This window comes from Callospermophilus lateralis, chromosome 8, assembly GCF_048772815.1.
Source record: "Callospermophilus lateralis isolate mCalLat2 chromosome 8, mCalLat2.hap1, whole genome shotgun sequence".
In the NCBI taxonomy this organism is placed as follows: Eukaryota; Metazoa; Chordata; class Mammalia; order Rodentia; family Sciuridae; genus Callospermophilus; species Callospermophilus lateralis.
Genome location: NC_135312.1, coordinates 11,005,395 through 11,033,378, shown reverse-complemented (window position 1 = coordinate 11,033,378; position 27,984 = coordinate 11,005,395). Strand labels below are relative to the sequence as shown.

At 41.6% G+C, this 27,984-nt stretch overlaps 1 protein-coding gene across 1 annotated transcript in view; it reads right to left on the bottom strand.

The window, feature by feature from the left end:
- Positions 1-27,984, bottom strand: part of Cd38 (CD38 molecule) — a 55,417-nt gene that overhangs the window by 8,376 nt on the left and 19,057 nt on the right. Inside the window, exons 2-4 of the mRNA XM_076864978.2 lie at positions 11,025-11,154; positions 9,293-9,428; positions 304-389 (exon numbers count right to left, since the gene is read on the bottom strand). Of these exons, the coding sequence (XP_076721093.2) occupies positions 304-389; positions 9,293-9,428; positions 11,025-11,154 (352 nt within the window). The remainder of the gene's footprint in view (positions 1-303; positions 390-9,292; positions 9,429-11,024; positions 11,155-27,984) is intronic.

Sequence of the window (27,984 nt, the reverse complement as noted above, 5' to 3'; positions counted from 1 at the left end):
GGAATCTAATCATTATGTCAGAGGATTAAACCAACCCCTTGCTTCCTGGCACCCACAGCCCCAAATTGGATAAGATCAGGAATTATTCAACTGGAGTCCCCATAGACCCTCCATGAATGTTCTAAAATTGAGTGTGAAAATCTGCTGGCATGTGTTTCTGAACCTTTTCCTCAGTAAAGAATCTTACAATTTCAGTCCTAAAAGGATCTATGACCCAAAAAGTGTTGAAACCAATCACTGACTGGATGACATCTTCAAGTTCTCTGGTCTCAAAATTCTGGAGTTTCATGACTGGGTACTCACCTTCTGGGAAATCGCTTTCCAGAACACTGAACCAGGGTTGTTACTGCAGTCATTCCTCCAGTGAGGGCAAGATTGATAATTCAAGTCTAAAATCATAGTTTATAGAAAATCATTAAAGTGGAAAAGGAAGCATATCGATCAGTTCCTTTCTTCTCTGGTCGGTCACTGTGGAGCAATTTTCCAACAGCATCACTGCCAAATAGAGGCTTGGAGAATGGACACAACTCGACCTAATTTAACTAAGTGTCCCCTGAATCCCTTCCAAGTTCTTACCTTACTCTCCAAATTCCAGACAGGAACACAGTGACAGGTTTTGAGTCATCATTCTGGGAAATGGCCGTGAAAGTTCACCCAGCAGAGAAAAGACCCCATTGCTATCCCCAAGTCCAGGAAGAATGAGAGGGGATTCCAGGCCTTCGGGGGTCGCTCTCAGCAATCATTTCTCTGCTTCCTGACAACTCTCTTTTGTTAGAGCTTCCTTCCCTGCCTCCATAAGTTTGGGCTCAAGTGGCCTCAGAGGCTTTCTGTATGCACCCCCCGGTCTATCAGGCCGAGGCCTCAGTGAGGCAGGAGACACAGGGAATGGACGCACATTGTCTGTGAGGCTTCCCTCAAGGATGTCTGCCTTAATGCATGTAACAGGGATGAGGTTCTGGGGACAGAGAGGTGAATTAGATAGGAGTCCTGCCTTCAGAGAGCACAGGATGGAGTGACATCCAACAACCATGCCTGGTTCAGGGACTGTGCATCACCCCCAGGAAGGTTAACGTTGAACTTTGTTTTGAAGGAAGAATAGGCATCTTCAGACAGGCTCCACGCAGGGAGAACGTGTGCAGAGGAACAGAGCTCTAAGGCAGGACGGCCCAGTGGGTTCACAGCAGTAAAGGGAGCTGTTATGGCTTGGATCTGGAATGTTCCCCCAAAGCTTCTGAACTGAACACTTGGTCCCCAATGCAGCACTGTTCAGAGGTGGAGCCTTTGGGGTGTGATTGGGTCACAAGGGCTCTGACCTCATCAGTGGATTAATCCACTGATGTCTGAACAAACTCCCGGGAGGGGGTGGAAACGGTAGGTGGTGGGCATGGTTGGAGGGTGCAGGTCACTAGGGGAGGGCCACGAAGGCTATTTTCCGTCCTGATGCCCTTCTTCTCTCTATCCTCCTCCCCGCTCCTGGCTGCCGTGGGCAGAGCCACTTTCCTCCTCTGTTCCCTTCTGCCATCGCTGTTCTGCTATATCTCAGCCCCAAAGCAATGGAGCCAGCTGACCACAGAGAGAAACCTCTGAAATTGTGAACCAATGTAAGTCTTCCCCTTCTAAGTATTTACATCAGGCATTTTGGTCATAGCAATAAAATAAAAAACAGGATGAGAAAGGGAATGAGAGAGGACGAGACATTAAAAAACAGAGGTCAGTCAGGTCATGTCAAGGAATTCAGACATTACCTGAGAAGAAAAAGAGAACATTTTAGGCTTCCAGTAGGAGACAGATACAATCACATTTTTATTTTAGGAAGAACTCTGTGGTTGCCAGATGGAGGCTGACCTAAAGTTTTTTTTTTTCTTTATAAAGCACCCATCCTCAGGTACTTTGCTCTAACAATACAAATTGAACTAAGACAATTAGGTAGGGAAGTTGTATGAAGACAGGATCTAGATCCCTTTCTTGTGTCCCAGAAGTCAGGAATTGTGGTATTTGCCTGTTCCAATCTGAACTTGAAGAAACACAATTCTATTTCCACCTTCTGATGGGTAGACTTTTGTTTCCCTATAGATGTGTTACTTCTACCTCTTTATGGCTGAATTATGTCCTCCCCAAAGATATGTTGAGTCCTAACCCCTGGTACCTGTGAATGTGACCTTATTTGGAAACAGAATCTTTACAGTGCAATTAAGATGATGTCATTTGTGTTACTGGGAAATAATCCAGTTATAACTGATATCATTATAAGAAGGGGAAGTTTGGACAGAGAGAAGAGAGAGATACACAGAGGTAAGGTGATGTGAAGACACAGAGAGAAGATGGCCATGTGTGACAGTAGCAGAGCTTGGAGAAGTATATCTTTAAGTAAAAGAAAAAAAGATTAGAAGCTAATAAAGTAAGAAGACTATTGTACAGCAAACAAATGAAGTAAAACTATATTAGGTTAAAAAATTTAGAGAAAAAACTTAAGTCAGAACATGGAAAATTTTTTAAATTTCCCTTCTTCTTTCTACCATGTGGAAATGCACCAACAAGGCGCCATTTTGGATTGAAGGAGAGCTCTCGCTGGATGCTGAGTCTGCCAGTGCCTGGATCTTGAACTACTCTGACTCCAGAACTACTGATGGCCAAGAGACAGCAGCAAGGAAGCAGGATAAGAAGTCTCGGGCTCCACTCCCCCATCCAGAAAGTTCAATCAATCTAAAGACCACAACATCTTCTCGAAGGCTCCAGTACTTGGAAACAAGCCTGCAATGCCCACATCGTCCTCAGAGCGAAAGGAAAACTGCATTGGAAGGGTTCTAAGAAGAATGGTCTCACTTCAACTATGCCACCCCTCTCTCCTCCCAGGTCAGCACAACAGATGGAGAGCTTTGTCCTGGGCTAATGGTTTCTACAGGGTGACAAAAGAACTAGAAGCAGTCATCAGCTTCCCTAGCACGGGCACCATTCTCACCTCATGGGTAGCACTGAGGGCAAAGGCAGGGGTGGGTCACTTGGGGTCAAGTGGAAACAAAGAAAGAAGACAGAGTCATAGGCTGACACATGAGTCTCGGTGGCACCTCGGTATTTCTACCAACTGTTTCCCAGCCAACTTCACAGCCCACCTGCAAAGCTGAGCTGCTCACCTTCTGCATCACACTGGGAAGTCTAACCTAGTTTGAAGCATTTTCCTGCCTGGCTGGTGTTGTGGGTGCATGCTCTGAGGCTGGGTAGGGGAGTGCTTTCCCGTTTTAGAGAAGCAGAGTGGAGCTGCTTGACCTAGAAGTCAAGTCGTGGTTCCCCTCAGTCAGGAAGCCTCTCATACCTCACCCAGGCGGGGAGGCTCCCACCTCTGTGCGTTTTGGAGAAGCACTGACACTAGACTTGTATGACCTGGAGGACAGTCTTTCTGAACATAGTGATATGAACTCAATATCAATAGTAGGAGAAAATACATATGTATTCACAAATATGTAGAAATTAAACAACATAGAAATCAAACAACATGGTCCTGAACAACCCATCAAACAATGAAAAAATTAAAAGGGAAACTAAAAATATCTTAAGGTGAATGAAAACAGTGATACAACATGCCCAAACTTAAGAGACACATCAAACTGAGTTTTAAGAGGAAAGTTTACACCAATAAATACCTAGATCAAAAAGGAGAAAGGTCTGGGGATATAGCTCAGTGGGTAGAGTGCTTGCCTCCCATGCACAAGGCCTTGGGTTCAACCCCCAGCACCACAAAAACAAAACAACAGCAAAAAAAAAAGGAGAAAGATTTCAAATAAATAAGGAACTAGAAAAAGAATTAACAAATTAAGCTCAAAGTTAGTAGAAGAAAGGAAATAAAATAAAGAGCAGAACAGAAATAAATGAAATAGAGAAAATCAATAAGACTGAGAGTTGGTTTTTAAAAAAGTTAAATGAAATCAGCAAACATTTATCTAGACTAAGAAAAAAAGAAAAGACTCAAATAAACAACATCAGAAGTGAAAGAGGAGACGTCACAACTGTTACCACAAATATAAATGCTCATAACTGACCACTAGTGACAATTACACACTAACAAAGTGCATAACCTAGAAGAAATCAATTCCTAGACAAATACAAACTACAACTGAATCATGAATTAATAAAAATTCTGAACAATTGTGGCACCTTTGTCTAGTATGAGATAACTGTGTTTATGTGGGTTTGTCTCTGTGTCTTTTATTCTGTACCATTAGTCTATGTGTCTGTTTTGGTGCCAATACCATGCCATTTTTATTATTATGGCTCTGTAGTATAGTAAGGTCTGATATTGTGATGCCTCTGGCTTCACTCTTCTTGCTAAGGATGGCTCTGGCTCTTCTGGGTCCCCTATATTTCCAAATACTTTTTCTAGTTCTATGAAAATGTCATTGGGATTTTAATAGGAATTGCATTAAATTTGTATATTGCTTTTGGTAGTATGGCCATTTTGACAATATTAATTCTGCCTATCCAGGAGCTTGGGAGGTCTTTACATCGTTTAAGTTCTTCTTCAATTTCTTTCTTTAGTGTTCTGTAGTTTTCATTGTAGAGGTCTTTCACTTCTTTTTTTTTTTTTAAGATTGATTTCCAAGCATTTTATTTTATTTAGGTTATTTTGAAGGGGGTAGTTTTCCTAATTTCTGTTTCAGTGGATTCATCACTGATGTATAGGAATGCATTTGATTTATGGGTGTTGATTTTATATCCTGCTACTTTGCTGAATTCATTTATTAGTTATAAAAGTTTTCTGGTGGAATTTTTTGGATCTTCTAAATACAGAATCATGTCATCAGCAAATAGTGATAGTTTGAGTTATTCTTTTCCTATTTGTATTCCTTTAATTTCTTTCTTCTGACTAATTGCTCTGGCTAGAGTTTCAAGGACAATGTTGAATAGAAGTGGTGAAAGAGGGCATCCTTGTGTTGTTCCAGTTTTTAGAGGGAATGTCTTCAATTTTTCTCCATTTAGAATGATGTTGGCCTTGGGTTTAGAATAAATAGCTTTTACAATGTTAAGTTATGTTCCTACTATCCCTAGTTTTTCTAGTGTTTAGAACATGAAGGGATGCTATGTTTTGTCAAATGCTTTTCCTGCATCTATTGAGATGATCATAATGATTCTTGTTTTTAAATCTATTAATATGATGAACTACATTTATGGATTTCTGTATGTTGAACCAAACTTGCACCCCTGGGATGAACCCCACTTGATCATGGTACACTATCTTTTTAATAAGTTTTTGTATGCAATTTGCCAGAATTTTATTGAGAAATTTTGCATCTATGTTCATCAGCAATATTGGTCTGCAGTTTTCTTTTCTTGATGTGTCTTTGTCTGATTTTGGTATCAGGGTAATATTAGCCTTCTAGAATGAGTTTGGAAGGGTTCCCTCCTTTTCTATTTCATGGAATAATCTGAAGAGTATTGGTGTTAATTCTTCTTTGAAAGTCTTGTAGAACTTGGCTGAGAATCCATCTAGTCCAGGGCTTTTTTATCTCATACTAGATAAAGGCACCAAAAACATTCATTGGAGAAAAGATAGCCTATTCAACAAATTGTGCTGGCAAAACTGGGATCCATACGTAACAAAATTAAATTAAACCCCTATCTCTCACCATGTACAAAACTCAATTTTTAAAGTGAATCAAAGACTTAGGAACTAGAACAGAGACCCTGCGACTAATAGAAGAAACAGTAGGCCCAAATCTTCCCCATGTCAGCCTAGGATCTGACTTCCTTAACAAGATCCCTAAAGCGCAAAAAGTAAAATCAAGGACCAATAAATAGAATGGATTCAAACTAAAAGGCTGCTTTTCAGCAAAGGAAACAATCAGGAATGTTAAGAAAGAGCCTACAGAATGGTTGAAAATCTTTACCACATGCACTTCAGATAGGGCACTAATCTCCAGGATATATAAATAACTCAAAAAACTTAACACCCCAAAAAAACAAATAACCCAATCAATAAATGGGCTAAGACACTGAACAGATACTTCACAGAAGAAATACAATCAATCAACAAATATATGAAAAATGTTCATCATCTCTAGCAATTAGAGAAATGAAAATCAAAACTACTCCAGTCAGAAATGCAATATCAAGAATACAAGCAACAATAAATGTTGATGAGGATATGGGGGGAAAGGCACACTCATACATTGCTGGTGGGACTGCAAATTGGTTCAATCACTAAGGAAAGTAGTATGGAGATTCCTCAGAAAACCTGGAATGGAACAACCATTTGACCCAGCTATCCCACCCCTCGGTTTATACTCAAAGAATTTAAAGTCAGCATACCATGGTGATACACCCACATCAATGTTTATAGCAGTTCAACTCACAATAGCTAAACTATGGAATCAATCTAGGTGCCCTTCAACAGATGAATGGATGAAGAAAATGTGGTATATATGCACAATGGAATACTACTCAGCCATAAAGAAGAATGAAATGATGGCATTTGCAGGTAAATGGATGAAGCTGGAGAACATCATGCTAAGTGAAATAAGCCAATCCCAAAGAACCAAAGCAGAAAGTTCTCTCTGATATGTGGATGCTAATTCACAATGTATCATTGAGTTCAGTGTGCCAGCATTTTGTTGAGGGCTTTTGCTTGTTTGTTCATCAAGGATATTGGCTTGTAAATATCAAGAGAAGGATAGGGTTACTTTGGATCAGGCAGGAGGGAGTGAAGGGAGGGGAGGGGGTATAGGGATAGGAAGAATAGTAGAATGACTCGGACATTATTACACTATATGCATATATAACTACACGACCGGTGTAACTCTACGTCAAGTACAACCAGAAGAATGAGAAGTTATACTCCATTTATGTATGATGTGTCCAAGTGCATGCTACTGTCATGTATAACTAATTAGAACAAATTTTTAAAAAGAACCAAAGTAAAATAACTCTGAACAGACCAATATTAAGTAATGAGATTGAATCATTAGTTTAAAGTCTTCTATTAAAGAAAGCCAGGATCTGATGCTTCACTGCTGAATTCTACCAAATACTCAAAGAACTAATACCCATCCTTCTAAACTAAAAAAAAAAAAATGAAAGTGGAAGAATACTTCTAAAGTCTTTCATCAAGGCCAGTGTACCCTTATTCCAAAGCCAGGCAGGGTCTTACAAGAAAAGAAATTTACAAGCCAATATCCTTGATGAACATAGAAGCCAAAGTCCTCAACAAAATACTGGCACCCTGAACTCCAGGGTACATTACAAGAGTCAGCCCTCAGGATCGAGAGGGATGGATCCCTGGGGTGCAAGGATGGTTCAACACCCACGAATTCATAAGTGTGAAGCAGCACGTTAACAGAAGGGAGGGGAAATCTGTATGATCACCTCATTGGTGCAGAAAAGAGCTATTTGACAAACTTTAACATCCTTCCTGATGAATATCTCACCAAATCAGTCTGCGGACAAGGACAGACTAAAATCAATATTAAAAGAAAAGGGAAACTAAGAAATCAATTTTCCACCTTGGGCCAGAAAAAGAGGCAGAACAACGTGGCAGTGAAGAGCACGGAGTTTTCAAGCCAGTCTTCCTGGGTTTGCTCCAGCTCTGCCACCTGCCTGCTGCAAGTCACTTAACTCTGGCCTTGGACTTCCCATCTGTAAAATGTGATCGCCACAGACCCTCGTGGCCTGAGAGGGGTTAATACTCATACAGCATGAAGACCATGAGCACTGTGCTCAGTCTTAGCTCTTATTATTAACCTTACAAAGGACTTTCACTGAGAAGAAAACAATGAGCGCCCCACTAGAGGGTTAGAATGTATGAACCAGCCGTTTACAGAGAAAATGAAAACATTTACCCTGTGTGTGTGTGTGTGTGTGTGTGTGCGCGCGCGCGCGTATGCACGCTGAATATCCCCCAAAAAATTTTCAAAATAAATCGAAGTGCTATTTCTTTATCAAATGAGTCAAAAAAATTTAAAGTATTAATAATTGGTGTTGATGATGGTATAGGTAAATAAACAATCTCATATATACTCTTGATAATAGTGTAAATTATTGTCACCTTTTAAATGACATTTTATCAGTTTCTATCACAATTAACCCTTTAACACTAAAATTCCACTTGTAGAAATTAACCTTTCAGTAATACTTTCAGCTTGCAGGTGTTGTGTGTGTGTGTATGTGTGTGTGTATGCACACATGTGTGTACAAAGGTTTCTTCTGATAGTGATTATAATAGCAACAAGCACTAAAATAATCCTAAATATCCATCAATAAAATTGGTTAATGATGTAGCCTTTTACATCTGGCGGTGTACAGGATCTGGCAGTGAATCTCAGTGGCAGAGAGCCTGCGTACCATGTGTGAGGCCCCATGTTCCATCCCTAACACCGCAAAAACTCAAAAGAAGAAAGAGAGAGAATGTAGATATCCTTATACCTAAAATCAATAAAGTAAATTGCAGAACATATGTGCACATTTTAAACATCTGTGTTTATACGAGCATAGGGAAAATTCTGGAAGGATATGTACCAAATTGTTGACAATAGTTATCCCTTGAGAAGTGATGTGGAGGTCGGAGGTGAGGGAAGGATTCAGGGTGACCTTTGCTTCTGACTTTCACCTGGTTCTGTAACACGAAAGTGTTCTTTTCAGTAAGCAGGTTTCATTTTTATAAATGACAATAATGCAAACCTGGGATGAAGAAGCTGCAGAAAGATAAGCTTTATAAAATAGTCAAAAGCAACAACAACAACAACAAAATAAGAAGTATAAAGTAAACAATATCCACCACAAAAATAAAAAAGAAAGAAATGAAAACAGATTCAACAGCCTTGAGTGAGTAGAGAACACCTCTCCACAGCAAGGCACTCTGGGTCTTTCTGGGCAGGAAAAAGCCACAGCTGAGAGATGACAGCAAAGCCAGACCAGCCTGAGAAGGGAAGGGGCCACTGCAGCCACCATAGGGTTCTGCGGCACAGGTACATGGGTCCCTCTGAGGCCTCACCCTGCTCTAGAATTCTTCGGTGCTGAAGGATGCCCTTATGGAAAGCAGAACACCAAGAATTTAGAAGCCAGCTGCTTAAGCACTCAGAGGAGATCAAAGAAGCAGCCCCAAAATCTGACGCTGACTCCTCAGGGTTCAGAGATTCTTCCTGGGATGCATTCCCATGGGCTGGAGCTGTCCTTAAAGGCTAGAGACAATGTCACGTGGCTGTCTGTGGTTCTTCCCTCCACACTGGCTCCTCGGGGCCCCTCGAAGAGCACAAGGCTCCTCTACCCAGTATGTCCCTGGGCCATGCCACGTGGCTCCAGTCCTCACCGGAAGTGCTGGGGTCTCCACACCATGTGAGGTGGTCAGCAATGTAGCCCAGCAGCGTGTCCTCCAGGGTGAAAATCTCCTGCTGCACCCCTGTGTACTGATGGACCAGGTCTTTTAATTTGCTCCAAAACAGACTCTAAGAAAGAATGAATCAACCCATAACGAGGTCAATTTAGAAAGTAAGAAAAAAAAAAAAGCCCACATTTTTGAAATGAAAGAAAACAGAAGCTATCAACAAATCACATATAGCAAGGGCAGGGATTGTTGTGCATTGTTGCTTTCTGTGTGAAAGGGAGTGTGGCTGTGTGTGTATTTGTGTGTGTGTGTGTGTGTTTTCTAGGTCACAGTGTAAAGTGAATTTTTTTTTGAGTTGTAGTTAAAAAAGTCTGGAAGCTACTGATCAAAATCTTATAATTGACATGGGATAGGATCACATCCGGAACAGACATTAGGGAATTTCAATATTTCTAAAGTTATTGGCCAAAAAAATTGTTTTGCTTATGTGCTGTTTTCTGGAAGAAGAGCTCTTTAATTCTTAAGAAGCTCAAGTCCTCCCATTTTCCCTCAAATCTCTCCTAACCCCAATAAAAAGCAGTGGGGGAGGGCTTTTTATAAGAGTCTACCTCAAAAGTGAAAGCAGTCAGATTTCAGAACAGTATTCTGTCCCATAAACCTATTCATTCCTAGCAGGAAGCAGTGGAGGGCAGTGGGCTACCACAGAGGCCCTGGCACCTGGCTCCTTGTTAAAGATGGTCATCACTCTGATCAGCCATTGGACCTGGGGCAAGCAAAGCATCGCTAAGCCTTCCTTTCTATTCCTGCAAAACAGTAGCGATGGTGACTGTAACAAGCTCATGTGAGGCTGGGGAGATTAAAGGAAGTAATGCAGATAGAATTTCTGAGCATGTGGGTTATTTGCCAAGCACCTCCTCTGTGCAGAACATTGTGCCTGGTGCACCAAGGAGAAGAGCCTAGTGACTTCAGCTCACTCGCCTGGGATGCCAGGCTGTAATTTGTGGATGGACTTAATGGCTTCACAAAGACATCTTCTGGCACAGGGGATTTTTGCCTTAAACACTGACTTTAGAAAAGATGTGTCTGTGGCTGACCTTTTCTGGTATAGTGAGTGTATTACAACACAGGCCTCTCTGGGTCCAAGTCTTGTGTATTTACACTTCAACCAGCTTGACCAACATGGGCAATCACTGGTCACTTAAACTCACCAAGCCTTGGGTTTCTCAAAGGTGAAATGGGGATGCAGACACCTGCTCAGGCCTAAGAAGGTAAGGGTTAGCTGTGCCCTTTGTAAGCAAAAAGAATAAAGTGAAAAGCACTATTCAAATGAAAATTGGCATGTCTACTATTTATTTATCTGTTATTTATCAAAGGCCAAGGGAAATTTTATAATTATATAATTTTGGGTTATTTATGTTTGCCTTTCTGTGTTTGGTTTGGTGTTAGATTTGTTTTGCACGATTTGAGGCCACTTCTCCTTACCTCCCTTTGTGGCCCATTTCTCTCTTACCTTCCTTCCCCAGATGTCCTAAACCCTGAGGATATCTCAGATCCCTACTCGCCCCACAAACTCCAACCCCACCAACCACACCCAGATTCTAATGCCTGAATATTTCCTCTTCCCTCCCTCATTCTTATCCACCTTTGGTCCTGTGACCTCTTCCTGCTGGCTCCAGTCCCCAGTTTTAAAAATGAATCCCTTGTCCAGGTTACCTACCTTGTTGCAGGCTATAGTTTGAGTGTCCAGCTTAAGTAGTGGTTGGTAGTCTTCTTTTGTGATGTTGCAAGGATTCTTGGAAAGAAATGCACTTTTAAATGCATCCAGTATCTTTTGACAGTCTTGATCCCTGTGAGATAAGTCATGAGAAATAAAATAAAATAAAACATAGATATAGTTGTAAAATATTTTTTGAAATATAATTACAAAAAAATATAACTAGGAAGCAACTACTCGGTGCCAAGTACTTTGTTCACATCATCTCACCGGACCTGTGCAACATCTTTGTGAGGTAGAACTAGCCTCCCTACTGAGTCTCAGTGAGGTCCAAATGACCTTCCCTCTTTCACACAGTCTGCAAGGTGGTAGAGCCAAGATTCAGATCTGTGTGCCAGAGCTGGAGTCGGTCATTAGTGCTCTGTGGACTAATTGTTAGAGGAAGTTGAGAAGATCATGCAAAGACACCTAGTTTTCTTTTTCACCACTTACACTGTATAAAAATGTTCCAGGAGGCCTATTGCCTTCAGAAAAGTCCCAGTTCCTCACTGAACTCTCCCTGAGCTTCCCCATTTCTTCGCAGGCACAATGCCCACTGTCTGCAATCCCATCCTTTGCCGTATCTGCCTGCTGAAGCTTAGCCACACTTCATGCCCAATGCCCTGCTGTGAGCAAGCCCTGAGGATGTGACTCTGCTGTTCCCATAATTTGGGCAGCCTCCTGATCCACATGTGCTTCTCCTGCAATGAGGAATAAATGAGTGTGAAGCCGTCATTCACCCTTGGTTTAAGGACTTCTTAAATTATAGCTCATCTTAAAGGCCTCTTTCCTTAGGGAACCCTCTGCTCCCCTGTGGATAAGTAAATCTGCTCCCCCATGGTCTACTTCTAACTCATCCTGCTTCAAAGGAAAGCTAGCTACAAACAGGCCAATCTGCCCAGAACGTGAGTGCCTCTAACACTAGGTTCGACATAATGCTTGCAGATTGAGTGGAAGACCAAATATGATTCCTGTGATTCAAAATATATGTATGATTTAAAGAAGATCTTACTTTATGAAGTGGAGAAGTAAGGAACTTCAAAATTCTGCTCCTCTATAAAAGCAATAGGAACACTAGCAAGAATTATCACCAACCAATTTTTCAGAACTCTGGAAATTAAAGTCCGCAATAATCCAAGAAGTGTGTTTTTTCTTTTTCTTTTCTTTTCTTTTTTTTTTTTTTTAGGTGAAATCTTGGTTGGAATAGTGAGCCTTGCAGCTTGTTAACTTGGCTTACTGACATCTCACTCTCCCCAGTTCCATGTAGCCTTGAAATCCAACAGCTCTTCTATCTATGAAAAAACAGCCGCCAGCCACTGGGGTGTGGAGCAACACTGATCTCCCCAAATGTCCCCACCCCCGGAGAACTGTCACTGTTGGATCTGTCTAAACGATTGCTGAAAAGCCCATGTCAGGACTTGGCTTTCTTTGACATGACTGAGTTCAGTCTGGGTGAATAAAACTACCTACCCAGAGTTCACGAAAACAATCCCTGCAATTATACAAAAGCAAGTGCATAAGGTAGCCTCACTCACTGGGGCTATTAAGACAAAAAACTTAGAAAAACTGGAGAATCAAATATCCATAGGAATGACAAGAAAGTCTCCCCAAATAAGGAATAGCTAAAACTCTATAGGAATTATTGTAGTTTTTTTTTTTTTTTTTAATAAAGAAAAAGTCTGGAGTTGAAAGCAACTAGCATTGAACTGCACATTTCATTGGAGGGGCCAACATCAGATTTGAGCTGGGAGAAGACATCAGTGAATTTGAGATCAGAGACACAAGTGTAATGGCAACTGCAGAAGAAGAGGAGACAAAGAGGCAGGAGCAACTGTTTTTGAAGAAGTAATGCCCACGAACTTCACAAATATATAGCTAAAATTATTTTAAAAAGACACAGAATAAAAATCTTTATAACCTTAGATTAAGAAATGTTTGCTTAGCTATGACACCCAAAGCACAGTGACAAGAGAAAAAAAATTGTTGTCATACTTCATGAAAACTGAAAACTGATGTATATCCAAAGACAACACCCTAGTGAACACAGAGCTCACAGAATGGAGAAAATGTTTTCACATATATTATTCTGGATTTGGGACTAGCATCCAAAATAATTGAAAACTCTTACACATCAATGATAAAAAGCTAACCCAATTAACAAACTGGCAATGAATTTTAATACACATCTTCCCACAAGAGATATGAAATTCACCAAGAAACACATGTAAAGTGCTCGACCTCATTAGTCACTAGGCAACTGGAAATGAAACCCACAAAATGACACCTCATACCTCATACTCATGAGGATGGTGTGAGGGAGCCACCGTGCCCAGCCCCCACTTGCAAGTTGGAGTCTTAACCCCCAGTATCCTGGAATGTGACCTTATTTAGAAACAGGGTGGTGGCAGGGTGCATGTAATCAGATCTGAGGAAACCTCTACTGTTCTACAACACAGTAGTACTCCACAGTTGATAACAGTTAATTTGTGTATTTTAAAATCATTACAGAGAGGACTTTGAAGGTTCCCAACACAAAGAAATAATAAGTTTCTGAGGTGACAGACATGCTAGTTACTTTGATCTGGTCATTACACTTTGTATACTTGCATTGCAATGTCACACTGCACCCCATAAATACGTATAATTACCATGTGTAAATCAAAAATAAAAGAAATAGGGTCATTGCAGTCAATGTAGGAGTGGAACTCTAAAAAAAAAAATCCCCAGGCAATTTGGATGCCCTATTAGTTTGAGAACCACTGTATTTTGTATGAAATACAAAATTCAACAGAACTTTCTTTTCAATGTCTGGGCAGGTCATCTCAGCTTCATGAAAGTGATATCAGGAAACTATTGTTGACCTGTCTTTCCCCATATGTTTTATATATCTAAGGTGAAAACAAAAGTAATAACACTTTGCACTTCAATGTCCTTCAAAATTTATGGGGCACCATCCTGGGCAGTTTAGAGAAATGGTGTTTTGGCGGCTACTTTGCTTAAGGGATTATGCTTTCATTCCATTAATTAATGCAGTGGCCATCTCAAAAACTTCCTGTTTTGGATTCCAGCTCTCTCATAAAACTCTTCTATGTCTTTTCTCAGCATCATGTGTAAGACTTAGGGAAGACAAAGATTAAGGCATAAGAATTTTCCACTGCAAAACATCTGGCAGGAAAGAGAAATGACCACACAGAGTACCTGCCATGTACCAGATGTTTCCAGGTGTGTAAGGTTATTTAATCACCCCAAACACACACAGCTCCAAAATTGCTTTTGTGCTTTTTAGGTATAAAGAGATCAGTTCAGGAAACTACATCACAAGGATTCAAAAAATCCCAGGTTAAAAATTTAACAGTTACTTGTTTAGAAGGTGCCAAGCTATGGAGCATTGGAGTTGAAGGTGACCCTGGAAAAGCATTAACTGACTCTCTTTCCTCTCTCCTTCCAATGGACCAGTGCCTCCTGTGTGTCTCACAAATAAGAGCAAATGTGGAAGGTGATGAAGAGCTTGGAGACAGATCTTAAGAGACTATTTTTCACCTCAGATGTACAAATCAGACTTAAATATGCATTGAAATTGAAAGGAACCAGGACTGCAGTGGATGGAGATGGCAGCTGATCTTTCTGACCAAAGAAGCAGTGTGGAAAGGTTGGGAGTCATTTCTTCATGTTCCATATATACACATATATTTTTTCTTTCTGTTCCTTGAAAGCCTTGGTCAAGAGAGTTCCAAGGATGCCTTCGGCCTGGGAGAAGGAGGCTATGAGCCGGCAACTATGGGCCCAGTCACTGTTCCCAAGGGCTCAGTCTGTGCCTGAAGTCCTCAGCTCTGGCCACACTTGAGGATCAGCTGGAGAGTTTGGGAAAAACAAAGTTCCTGGGTCAGACCAACCAAGTCAGAATGGGACAGTGGAAGAGAAAGGACCCTGAGATTTTATAAGAAGTTCTCCTAAATGATTCTGAGTCAGCGAGGACTGAAGACAAGGGATCTCATGGACCCCTTTCATTTCACAAGTGACAAACAGGAAGTTCAGAGAGAGAGAGAGAGAGAGAGAGAGAGAGAGAGAGATGGGCCCAACTGCGCCCAGCTCTTCAAGGCCAGGCATTAGTCGTTGGGCGGCTTTGTTGATACCCACCTGGTTCCCCAGCACTCTCCGGTGTTCTTTGATTCCCACCACCTCCCCTCCTCCACCACCCACCACTCCCTCTACTCCAACTTGCCCACAGCTCTCCACTTAGTCATCAACACCTCATCTCTGCAGTGACCATGACAGCCACACAATTAACACTGACCAGGGCTTTCTTCAGGTGGGTGTCTGGCCATGCCTTTCTTTGGCAATTCTTTGGATTCTTATTCACACAGACCTATCGTTATTACCTTCCTTTAACTTATGAATTCAGAAAACCAAATAATTTGCCCAAGACTCCATAAGTATCCCAGCCAGAATTTGATCCTTGGATCACCCACATCCTGAACCCATACTTTCAACCATAAGGCTACCTCAGGTGTGGTCTACCCCACGCATAGCTCCTAATGACTAAGGCAAGCCCCCGAGATAGTTCTAAAGGAAAAAGGGAATTTGTAATATGATTTTGAACTGCTCAGATATAAGATCCTAAAACTTGGTCATCCTCAAAAGTTTTCTGTTAAAAAAAAAATTTATTTCCTGCTGATGTTCATACCCCATGGTGCAGATGCCCCCCCCACCTTGCTCTCACCACCAATAAGAGTGTGTCCACACTCCCTGCACATGGACTGCTGATCATGTGACACCTTGAAGAAAATCTGAGCTTTTCTAACATGGGGTCTCCCATTTAAGTATATTTGCAAATGAAAAAGACAGGGACATGCTGCCCATTATTTTTATGCTTAAGACTTTGTAATTTGAGGAGAAAAAAATGAAAACTACCCAAGTCTAAGCAAATAGAAATACTGTTTTACTTCCATACCTCCCCCGTTTCTTTTATATTTTCAATTGTAGTAAAAAATAAATAACACACAGTTTATGAGTTGCTGGGGCTATAGAAGTCCACTACCAAGCCTGGATGGCTCTTATTTCTTTGTTTTTGTGGTGCTGGGATGGAACCCAGGGCCTCCTGCACGCTAGGCAGGTGCTCTACCAATGAGCTCCATCTCCCAGCCCTATCTTGACTGTTCTTAAGTTTCAAATTCATTGCTATTAAATACATTCACATTGTTTTTCAACCAATCTCCTGACTTCTTCTCAACCTACAAAACTGAAACCCTAACTCACTAAACACTAACTCTCCACGCCTCCTATCCCCAGCCACTGGCACCCACTATTCTAACTCCTGTTCCTATCAACTTCACGACTCAAGCAGATTCATATTAGTGGAATCATGTAGTATTTGTCTGTTTAGGATTGGCTGGTTTCATTCAGCATGACATTCTAAGGTACATCCACGTTGCAGTGTGCGATGAATTTCCTCCCTTTCTAAGGCTGAGTGATATACCCTGGTGTATAAGCACCACATTTTGCTGATTCATTCAGCAGTCGATGGGCACTTGGGTTGTTTCCTGCACCCATCCTTTCATTTCACATTTGTTGAGGGCCCGCTGTCAGCCTCATGCCAGGGGCTATAAAGACGCCTACATATCACTTCCATCCTCAAGGGACTCATGGCTAAGACACAGAGCAGTAGAAAAGGAAAAAAAAAAAAAACTCATTAAAATTGGCACATTGGCGATTTGCCCATGGCATTAAAACTTGAAAACACAATAAAAAGAAGTGGGACATTGTCTACTATAGAGTATAGAAACAGACCCATCTACATTTATAACCACTGTGGGTTTGATTTCAGCTACTTTCTAGCATGTGGTGGGTTCCATAGTGATTCGAAATGCAGCCAGCAAACAGGATGGTTTGGTCAGGTGACTCTGCTCAGCAGGATATACACTGATAACTTTATAACAATGTACTTACACAGAGCTTGGGAAAGCTGAGAAATGGTAGTTTACATTTAAGTGAAAAAAGTAAACTTACAAAAAATAGAAAAAAAAAATCTGCCCCCAACTGTGAGTTGGAGTGAAGGAGAATGAAGGGGATCATCTACATTTACTCCATATCTTTATATGTTGTTTGCTTGTGGCAAAAATAGATCCATCTATTATGCAAATGTGTTGAGGGCCACAGCCGAGTTGGGATGACACATGGCATTTTTGCCAGAAGTAGTGGTTGAGAGGTGACACCAGCGAGCCATTAAGATGATGACTTTTGAGTTCTCGCGGAGTTCCCGTTGAGTTCCGCTTGTGCTCTCGCGGGGATTCCCGGAGAGTTCCCATTGGTTGGTGAAGTTCCGGGGGTGAGAGTTCCGGTTGGTGTGGTGTGTGCCGGGAGGAGCCGCATGGGTGGCATTTGGGAGAGTTCCTGGGGAGCGTGTGTGGAGTGTGCTGGTGGAGTTCAGAAATAAAGTTTGTTCCTGCTTGAGTGGCTTGTGATTTGTGCCCAGCCAGACTGCGGCACAAATGATCTAAAAAATAGAGTTTAATTTTTTTAAAGATTAATGATCCAGTCTGATCACAACCAATTTTAAAAACTGGAAAAAGAAATCCCACAGTAACGAAGTGTGTTTGAAGGATAGTTATCTCTGGATACTGAGAGTATAAGGACTGTTTTGTGACCTTCTCTTTTCATCCTTATATTTTCAATTTTTCTATAGAAAACATATATAACAATGTGGTCATAACAAAATGAAAATTTTGTTATTAAGTTGCTTGTGCAATTAGATTCAAATGTTTGAGATTGCTGGAAGGTCTCAGAAAATGGGAACATTTTAGGAGATGCTAAACAAGACAAGGTTAAGAGGCTGAGGCAGAAGGATTGCAAATTGGAGGCCAGTCTGGGCAATTTAGTAAAATATTGTCTCAAAATTTAAATAAACAAATACGTAGGGCTGAGGTTGTAGCTCAGTGGTAGAACACCCCTGGGTTCAATCCTCAGTAAGAAGAAAAGAAAGAGAGGTTGTGGAGTATGATGGAAGGAAGGAGAAGGGGAAAGGGAGACACCCCTGGTATTTCTGTGCCTTTCCCCTCTGTCTTTTGGCTGCACTGTGCCTTTTCTCATCCCTTATCCAGTTAACCACGCCACATAACCAGGAAAGGCGTAGTGTGGGTGTCTACACACCATATGCTGGGTTCTAACGACATGATGGGCATGGCAGGGGGCTAAGGCTGCAGACCACTTCCTTGCATCCCTAAGCAAGACTAGATTGCCAAGTCACACATCGTACCCAGCATCAAAGTTTGCACACAAGGTCAAGGTGACAGGTAATGAAGAGGCTCAGGTGAAACAAGGAAAGGATGGTCCACCTTGAGAAGCCCCCTGGGCCTGCCTTCCTTCCTGCAAGGGCCACGTGCTAGAACCCAGCCCAGAACACTGGGTCAGGTCACCAAGGGGCTTTGCAGGTGTCACAGAGCGGAAGGACCTAGGTAAGAAGCATCCTCATTTCACTCCACAGGGAGCTCGACAGCTTACAGGATTCTCCAGGGAGCCGTGCCTCACAGATTCTGAATTTATTTCCTGGAAGTAAACCTTCGGTCAAGGACATCCTGAACACTAAGGGAACTCAAGAACTGAGTCTCTGTTTAGCCCCTGTGGCCAGCCGTCCACCCCGAGGTCCAGACGACAAGGAGAGTGGGCCAGTCCATGACTCTCCTCCTTTCCTATGGGGCAGCCCTCCCTGATGGCCCAGCTGCTCTACCTCCTTCCGGCCCAGGCTAAAGCACACGGGTTCCATGTGGAGATCTGGAGATGAAAGAGCAGAAGAAGCAGCGGGGTCCCTGACCTCGGAGCTGGCCTGGCCTCACAGCTGGGCCTCAGTGTCTCCCACTCGACAGGACACGGTGGGCTGTGACATGGGCACACACAAGAACAACGTCCAGCCCACAATACAGGGCCCACAGGCCCTTTTGTCATCCCTGATGGAGCAACTGCTACTTCCTTGGCTATTGCTGCTTGGGCCTTCCTTCTTCCTGGATGGTGGACAAGATTTATTAAGATAGTATATCCAGAGTGACCCCACGCCCCTGCTTCCTGGGAGCAAGCAAACTAAGCCAACCGCCTTGAACCTTCCTCAAATCTCCTCAGATTAGCCAGACTAGCCCAAATCCTGTAAGTCCTCCCAGACCCCCTCCTGCCCTGGGAGTCCCTGTGGTGTGTTCTCCCTCCTTACAGAGAGCAGCAAGCCTTCTGGCCCCATTCCAGCGTGTCTCCAGTGGTCATGAGTTGGGGGCATGGACAGTAACGAATGATCGCGAATGGAAACAAAAACGTCTGTGAAAACAGGAATGGCTTATTGTGTTTATGATTGGCAGAAGCTCTATAAGCAACTTCTGCAAGGCAGGAGAAATCTTAATCTGATAGCAGTTTTCTGCTTTGTCCCCCAGATGGGGGCCTGAGACTTAACACTGTGGGTGTCTACAAACCATATGCTGAGTCCTGACACAAACATCAGCACAGAAGGTCTGTGGCAGGTCCTCCTCTTTCCTCCCACTCTCCTCCTGTCAGTAGACCCCAGACCGCTCACTCACCCCGTCTGCCTCCAGACATTCCCCGCAGCTCACCTCTCACCCTCTCCGGGTCCTCTGACATCACCCAAGGTAGGTTGACTCCAGGTTCCCAGAGCTGGAGGAAGAAAGGGGGCCAACACTGCCACACAGTGCCCCCCTCATGCTAGACCCTCCACTAAGCACCAACGTACACTGACAGTTCCCACTCACCCCACTCACCCCTAGGGACAAAGCCCTAGCCTTGTCCCTCAGCTTCAGAAGACCGAAGCTCAGTATACCTTCCACCCACCTGAGGTGGCGAAACTTACCGGCCAAGCTTTGTTCTTCTCCCTGGACAATGCTGCCCCCCACAGGAAATTTAAAACCATGGCCCTCCCTCCAAGGAGAGTTGGTTCTAACATAAATGAAAACCAAGGACTGGGGAGTCATCATATGAAAGGTTCAAGATCAGAACAGGGCTCCCCTATTCCCCGGCACCAGGATAAAGTGAGTGGGGCAGAAACAGTTAAAGTCTTATGCCAGGGTGAAGAAACATTTGGTGGTTAGACCCGGTTTGTACACGGACAGCCTACTCTAGATGTTCAACCGTCCCTAAACTGCATCATTCCCTGAACAGCAGCCGTATTTCAAAGTCCCCATCAATCAAGCCACATCACCTTCCTGTGTCACTCACGTGCAAAGCTCTCACTCTAATCCACTTCCCTAAAAGCACTTAGATCTCAGCTAGTGACATGCAATGTAGGAATTTTCCAGTTGTCAAGTCCTGCTGGGAGGGCTCTCTCTGCACAAGGCAAGCAAACAAGTTCATTCAGCTACTGAATTCTCCAATGAGGCCACTGGAGCCTGTTCCTTGGGTCAAGCCTGCCACCTTGTGGGAGAAGTGAGTGAGTGATGAGGGTCGTGAAAAAGGTAGAATTTGGGAAATACGGTGTCTTATAAGATCAGCAAGCTAATTCTTCAGGTTGAAGGGAAGTTCAATCCCCAGAAGGAAGGAAGGAGGGTGAGGAGAAAGGAAGGAAGGAAGAGAAGGAGGGAGGAAGAAAGAAAGAAGGAAGGAAGAGAATGAAGGGAGGGAAGGAGGGAAGGAGAATTAATTAATTAATTGATCCAGCAAATAGTTATTGAACATACATTATGTTCTAGGTGCATTTATGAGCACATAGGATATACCAGAGAACAAAAGAGACAAAGGTTCCTGTCCTTGGGAGAGTTTACATTCTACTAGGTCAGGACTAACAAAACCAATAAATATAATGAATAGTGAATTATACAATACTTGGTTTTGACAGACTTTTTTTTTTTTTTTGGTCACTGTGACCAAAAGACCTGACAAGAACAACTTAGAGGAAGAGAAGTTTATTTGGGCTCTCTGTTTCAGAGGTTTGATCCATGGTCAATGGCGTCCATTGCCCTGGGCCCAAGGTGAAGCAGAACCTCATGGTGGATGGACATGGCCAAGGAGCACTGCTCCACTCATGGCAGCCAGGAAGCAGAGAGGGGGAGAAGGTACCACAGGGCAGACGCACCCTTGGAGGGCATGCCCCCAAGTGACCCGCCTCCTACGGCCATGTCCCACCTGCCACCTCACTAGGTTACAGCTCTCATAATCGAATCACGTCACCTCTGAAGAGTCTTGCCTAGCCCAGGAGCTGGTGGGGGACACCTCATATCCAAACCATAACAACACTCTAGAAAGTTATAAGTTTTATGTGAAAAGGGGGGAAGCGAGTCGGATAAGAGCCGGGAATGGTGGGGGAGGAGATGGCAGTGTGCAGCCTTAAGTAAGGTGGGGACAAAACTGAGAAGAACTGAAGGAAGTGAGGGGCTTAACCACACAAACGCCCAAGGGAGGACAACGATCTGGGCAGGAAAAGCCTCCCCAAGGCTGTAATGCCTAATCTGTCCAAGAAACATCCAGAAGATGGTGTGGCTGGAGCCGAGTAAGCCAGGAGCAGGGCTTTGTCAGTCCTTGTAAAGAGTTAGACTTCTACTTGAGGTGAAGTGAGGAGCCACAGAGGATTTTGAGCACAGAAGGACATAATGTTGCTTAAATTACAAAGAATTTCTCTGCCTGGTTTGTTGAGCGTAGTCTGAAAAGGGCAGAAGGTAAGTGTAGCTAGCCCAGTAGTCTGGCAATGACAAGTGACACATTCTGGGTTCACTGTGGATTTCTTAATAAATTGGGTACAGGGGTATTAGACAAAATGATATGGGATCAATGATAATTTCAAAGTTTGGGGCCTGAAACACCGGAAGGATGGAGTTGCCATCAGTTAAAATGGAGAAGGATTTGGGTGGAGGGAGCACTGACCAGTGTTCAGTTTTGGACATGTTGAGCTTCAAATGTCTACTAGACCCCCAAGTGAAGCTTGGAATACACCGACAAGCACATGAGTGTGAAGCCCAGAAGGAAGAGAAAAAGCCGTGAGACCATAGGAGACCAGTATTCAAAAGACAGAGAAATGATCAAGAATGGAGATTTGAGGATCACCAACATTAAGATGTTCAGACTAAAAGCAAGCAACCAGGAATTTGGACAAAAAGCAGAAGAATGGGTTTTTCTGAAAGCTAAGAGAAGAAAGTATATTAAGTAGGAGGAAGTGATGACAGTGCTGGATGCTCCTCACGATCAGGAAGACGAGGCTTGAGAATGGACCATTTGAATGATTAGTAAGGACCTTTACACCAAGAGCTGTTTCAGTTTTCAAATGTAATGGCTGGTGACTGCAGGCAGGGGTGTGTGTGGGGGGGGTCGCCTTTCCATTATTAGTTCCTCTTGTTCTTCCATTTATGTCAAATCATGCATTTTGAGAATTTATTTGGGGGAAGATCTTGGGAAACACTGCCTGTATTTGAGCATATTACAAATGCACCACCAAGACAGTGATAGCCTTGCATTATCTTTCCATGTTCTCACTTACCATCCCCATTTCAAGACCTAGAATGCCATTTCTTAGGATATTAAGCAGGACAGTTCCTTGCTGATCATCTCCTTGAATGAAAAATTTCCCAAAACTCTAAAGCAAAACAAATTCTTAAATCATTTTATAACTCCTGACTTCAAACTCTGATATTCACTTAAAACTCATTTATCATTTTTTTTGTCATTAAAATTTCCAAATGTTACAAATATGAATTTACAAGATACAATAAAATATAACTTGATTTGTTTTATGATTGCATTATTTTAGTCAATAAGTTCTTATTGTGTTTTAGGAAAAGGATTATGGACTTTAAAGGCACAGAGATTAGCAAGACACACATAGCCCCCACCTTCCAAGGCCTTTATTAGTGCACAGGGGGTATAGACATTAAATAAGAGATTTCAATAAGGTGAACTGAGTGGTTGCCATGGGGATGCATAACATTGACATCCACCCTAGGGTAAGATTGTATCATTTATGAAATGTGTTTTATGAAAAGAAATTTAAATACCTCTACCTTGATGAGCACTGGTCCTTGGCTACCCCTGACCTCAAATTGTACTGCTATGCCCTTAACCCACTATGTGCCCAAATCATCTCAAATATGTTAAGTTTACTTCCGTTTAGAACTTTTGGATACATTACAGCATTCAAAACTTACAGCATTCCTATACACCAGCAACAAACAATTAGAAAACCTAGTTAAATTAAGTTGTATATATATACATAAACTCCTAAACACACACAAACATATGCATATGGGTGTGCATGTACTACCCATATCTCTACTTAAAATTATAAAAATGTACAAGTAGAAAATACTGAGCCATAAATTTAACAAATGTATGCAAAACTTTGAAATCAAAACATTTCTGAGAGAAATGTAAAAACATCTCAAAGACACAGAGAGGCATACCATATTCACGATTTGGAAGACTCAAAATTAAGATGGTAACTAGAATATAAAGCTATCTATAGATTTAACAGATTCCAAGTCAAAATTTCTACATATTCTGCTAAAACTATGGACACACTCGTTCTACATTTAGTGAAAATACAAATAATCTCGCCAAAGCAATGAACAAAAGACAGACAGACAGAAAGACTGAGAGCTATTTGGCTATTTGACGTCAAGGCTTAACATACAGATTGAGTGATCTAGACAATGTATTGATGGTGAAGGAATAGATGTCAATCTAGGGAACAGAAAAGAGTTCAGAAAGCAATCTATACTTGCATGTGATACTCAGAAAGGTGTCAAAGCAATTCAATGGGGGAAAAAAGAATTTTTTCAATAATGATAAATTTTCTTATGTGGCCAAGTGAATAGGAAATTAACCCTTACTTTATCCAATAAACAAGAAATTAACTAGAAATAGATTAAAAACTTATAGCATAAGCAATATATTTTTTGAAATAGATTGAATCTTATCTAGGTTAATAAAGGAAATCCTTGTTCTAAAAATCTCCATTAAAGAAAGTAAAAGGCAAGTCACAAAACGTGAGGACATATTTTCAGTACACATCTGAAGGACTCATGTTCAGAGTACATAAACCTTTCATAAGTCAATAGTAAAAACAGGAAACTAAATTTGAAGATGGGGCGAAATTTTTGAATACTTTCTTCTGTAAACTTACAAGACAATGTTCAATATCGTTAGTCATGAGGGGAAGGCAAAATAAATCAACGTCAGATCAAAAAAGAGACCTCCCCGAAAGAAATCACAGAGACGCCTGTTATGCAACAGAGATGGCAACTTGAAGCCCTTGTAAAGGATGCTCTGTTTCACAAGCAGCATCGCACAACTTCTGACCCATCTGGGGTGGGAATAAAATTAGTTTAGTTTCCTAATTTCATCACACTCAAAGATAAAATCCAAACCGATTAAAGGCCTAACTGTAAAAAGCCAAAATTAAAAACATATGTATATGAGACTTTCCTGTGACCTTATGTAAAAAAAATCAGTTGTTGAATAAGATAAAAATTCACCATCATAAAAGAAAATACAACTATGATTACACTTAAGTTTTCAGTAACACAAGAGGCACCAGAAACAAAGGGAAGAGTCCAGCTAGAGATCAAGAGATTTCATTTGCAGCCTATTTAACTGGCAAAAGATTTGAATGTATAAAGGAAGGAGACGATTCTATATAAAAATGAACAAGAAATAAATATGCATTTCACAGAAGAAACTGAAATTAACTAAAAAATACAAGGAAAGATGATTAACTATACTAGTGATCTGAAAAATTAAAATGAAAAGCACAAAGAGATAGGCAAAATTTTTTGCTTGACAATTCCAAATGATAGTAGAGAAGTCTGGCAATGGGGACTTTGCACTGCTTTTTTTAAAGGGAATAGATGCAACAAATTTGGAGACCATTTGAGACCTATGGAATGTGGCAGCAAATACAGTTGGTTCCCTTCTCAAACAGATTCCTTTACCCTTCTTCCCTCCTGGCAAAGCGTGTCTTCTAACATGATTCAAAATATTAAATACCCACTCCCCAGCTTCCCTCAGAGCATGGGGTAGCCACATAGCCCCGTGCTGGTCAGTGAAATCTGAGAGGAATCCCAGAACAGTCATGGGAGGGATTCTGGGAACCGTAACATTCCCTGACGATAAGAGGCCGGAAAGGAGGACACTGTCATCCATCCCCTGCTCTCTGTTCCTAGGTTTAATCCTAGTCCTGAAACTGCAGCGGCCACCTTGTGACAAGAAGCTCAAGAACAAACGCCACCCGAGGAAGACAGAAGAGTGGAAAGAACATGCCTGGCCCCCTCTGAGCGCTGAACAGACACTGGGGCCACCCTGCTTCTGGGTGGCTTGTTTTGTGTGTTAAGAATCTCTCCTGTGAAGCCTCTTTCCGTTGAGCATTCTGTTGCCCAAAGCATCCTAACTGGCAGACCAGGTGTCATGGGTTGAACTGCGTTCCTCAAAAGGCATTAGAGTCATTACCCCCAGTACCTCAGGATGTGGCCTTATTCAGAAATAAGATCTTTGTGTATGATTAAGTTAAACTGAGTTCATTAAGGTGGGTTCTAATTCAATATGACTGGGGTGCTTTCAAAAAGGAAAATGCCGGCCTTTGGAGATGGCCTGTGTTCTCCCTTGAGTGTGTATTCCTTGTTTTCCTAAATAAATCTCTGTGTCTTTTAAAAAAAGAAAGGTAAATTTGCACTTGCAGCCAGACAGGTACAGAGGGAAGACAGCTGAAGGCAGAGTGAGCACCATCCATGAGCAAGAGCAGGGCAGGGCACATCTAGAGCCTCCCCAACTGTCCTCAGGAGGCATCAGCCCTGCTGGTACCTTGATTTTGGATATTCAGCCTCCAGACTATGAGACAGTGCATTTCTGCTGTTGAAGCCACCTGACTGGTGGGACTCTGTTATGAAGTCCTGGCAAACTTAACACACCCAGGAAAGGTAAAGACGGCCTGTTCTGTAACTTGGGAACTCTATCTCTAGATAAAGATCCAAGGGAACAAATGATATGGCCAAGTAGCATGTTTTAGCATTATTTATGCCATCAAAAACTCGAGAATCAGAGGCTAGATGGATGGACATATGGTATGGAGTCTCAGGATGCTATGAAGCAATTAAAATCCATGAACTAGGACTCATATGCCAGTATGTATTAATTTTTATTGTTTTTAAATTACCAAAAATATATTGTTAAATTGAAAAAAAATAGTTCTGCAAGGCAAATACACATAATAAAAGCAAACTAAAATGAAACTGAGTTAACATCTTCTCTCATCATAATCAGATTGAGGGTACCTTGTGAGGGAGGGTGTGGGGAAAAAGGAACTCTCATCACCTCAAGAAGAGAACTGACACAGGAGGAGAAATCTGATATTTTAAGAATTAGAAGTATTGCACATTTTAACTCAGCCATAGGATTCTAGTTTCCACACATGCACATACACACATACACACAGGGGAATTCTACCACAGGATTTTTTATAACACATTGCAAAAGATTTAAAACAATTAAAATGTCCACAGATAGAAAGCTAGAGTGCTGTAAATTTGTAAAATGGAATACTAAGTGCCTGAGAGGATGAGACAGAGCTATGCCGACAGCCAAGCCAGGAAAGTGAGACCCAGAGGAGAGAATAAGTGTGAGAAAAGAACAGATGCATATATCATCATGGGGGCAGAGACTCTTTCTAGAAAGATGTCCAAGAAACAAGTAGCAGTATTTGCCTCCAAGGAAAGAGAAAAAGAAACTGGAGGAAGGGATATTTTATTTTTTTTCCATTTTTTAAATTTGTTTTAATTAGTTACACATGACAGTACAATGATTTGACATATCATACATTTGAATCAGATGGGATATAATTTCTCATTTTTCTGAGTGTACAGGTTGCAGATTACATTGGTCATACAGTCACGCATATACCCACAGCAATAATAATGTCTATTTTATTCTGCTGTCCTTCCATTCCCCCCTTTCCCTCCCCTTCCCTCCCATCACTTCTCTCTACCCAATCTAATGTGAAGGAAGGGATATTTTAACTGTGATGTTATTTCTTTAAAAACTAGGGGGGAAAAGTAAAGCAAATACAGCAAAATTTCACTGTCTATGAACTTTGCATGGTGGGTAAATAGGTATTTGTAATATTTCTCCATGGACATTTCAGTGTGTTTAAGTTGCTCCTAACTTAACATTTTCACACTAAAAATTTGAGAAGAGACATTGACTGAGCAATATGAAAGAAAGATATGCAAATACAGAAGGAGGAAAAGGAGGTCCCTTATGGGTGAAGAATGAAGAAAACTAGACTTGGTAAATGGAAAGTGTACAGTTCTATGTAATTGATATGTTCACATCCTGGGATTCCAGAGTACTTTTGAAAAGTAATGTATACAAAATCATTAAAGCAGGTCTCCAAAATGTCATCAGTTGTCCTTGATCTAAATCTCCATCATTCCTTTGTGGATCTCCATCTCTCCCAGTTTCAATGCTGATTTCAATCTTTCTTTGCCCTTGAAGAATTACCAAGGAGATTTAATGACCGCTACAAATAAATTCATAAATAAAATTCTTATGCCTAGGAAACAAGATAATTGGGAAGCAACTTTACTATGAATTCCATAAGATTTAACTGATGCCAAAGGTAGTTATAATAAAAGGAATATCAAGGAAAACTTGGACCATGGTCCAGCAAAAACGTACCCTGGAGGAGTTTCTAATGTCCTTTTAAAACATCCAAAGATCAACTATGTAGAATAACTTTCTGTAGCATGGATGCACCTGTTTGGCACATCCTAACAGGAAGTAGAAAGTAGAAAGTGGAGCTTAGCCATTTTTTAAAACTACCACAGCATAAAAGAAATTCAAATTGTCTAGAAAACTAGGCATGCTGAGTACTATTTAAGCAGTAAGTATTTTGTGGATCTCCTTAAGCTTTACATATGTATTTTTAAAGTGTGGTATTCTTCACTATTTATAATTTTACTTT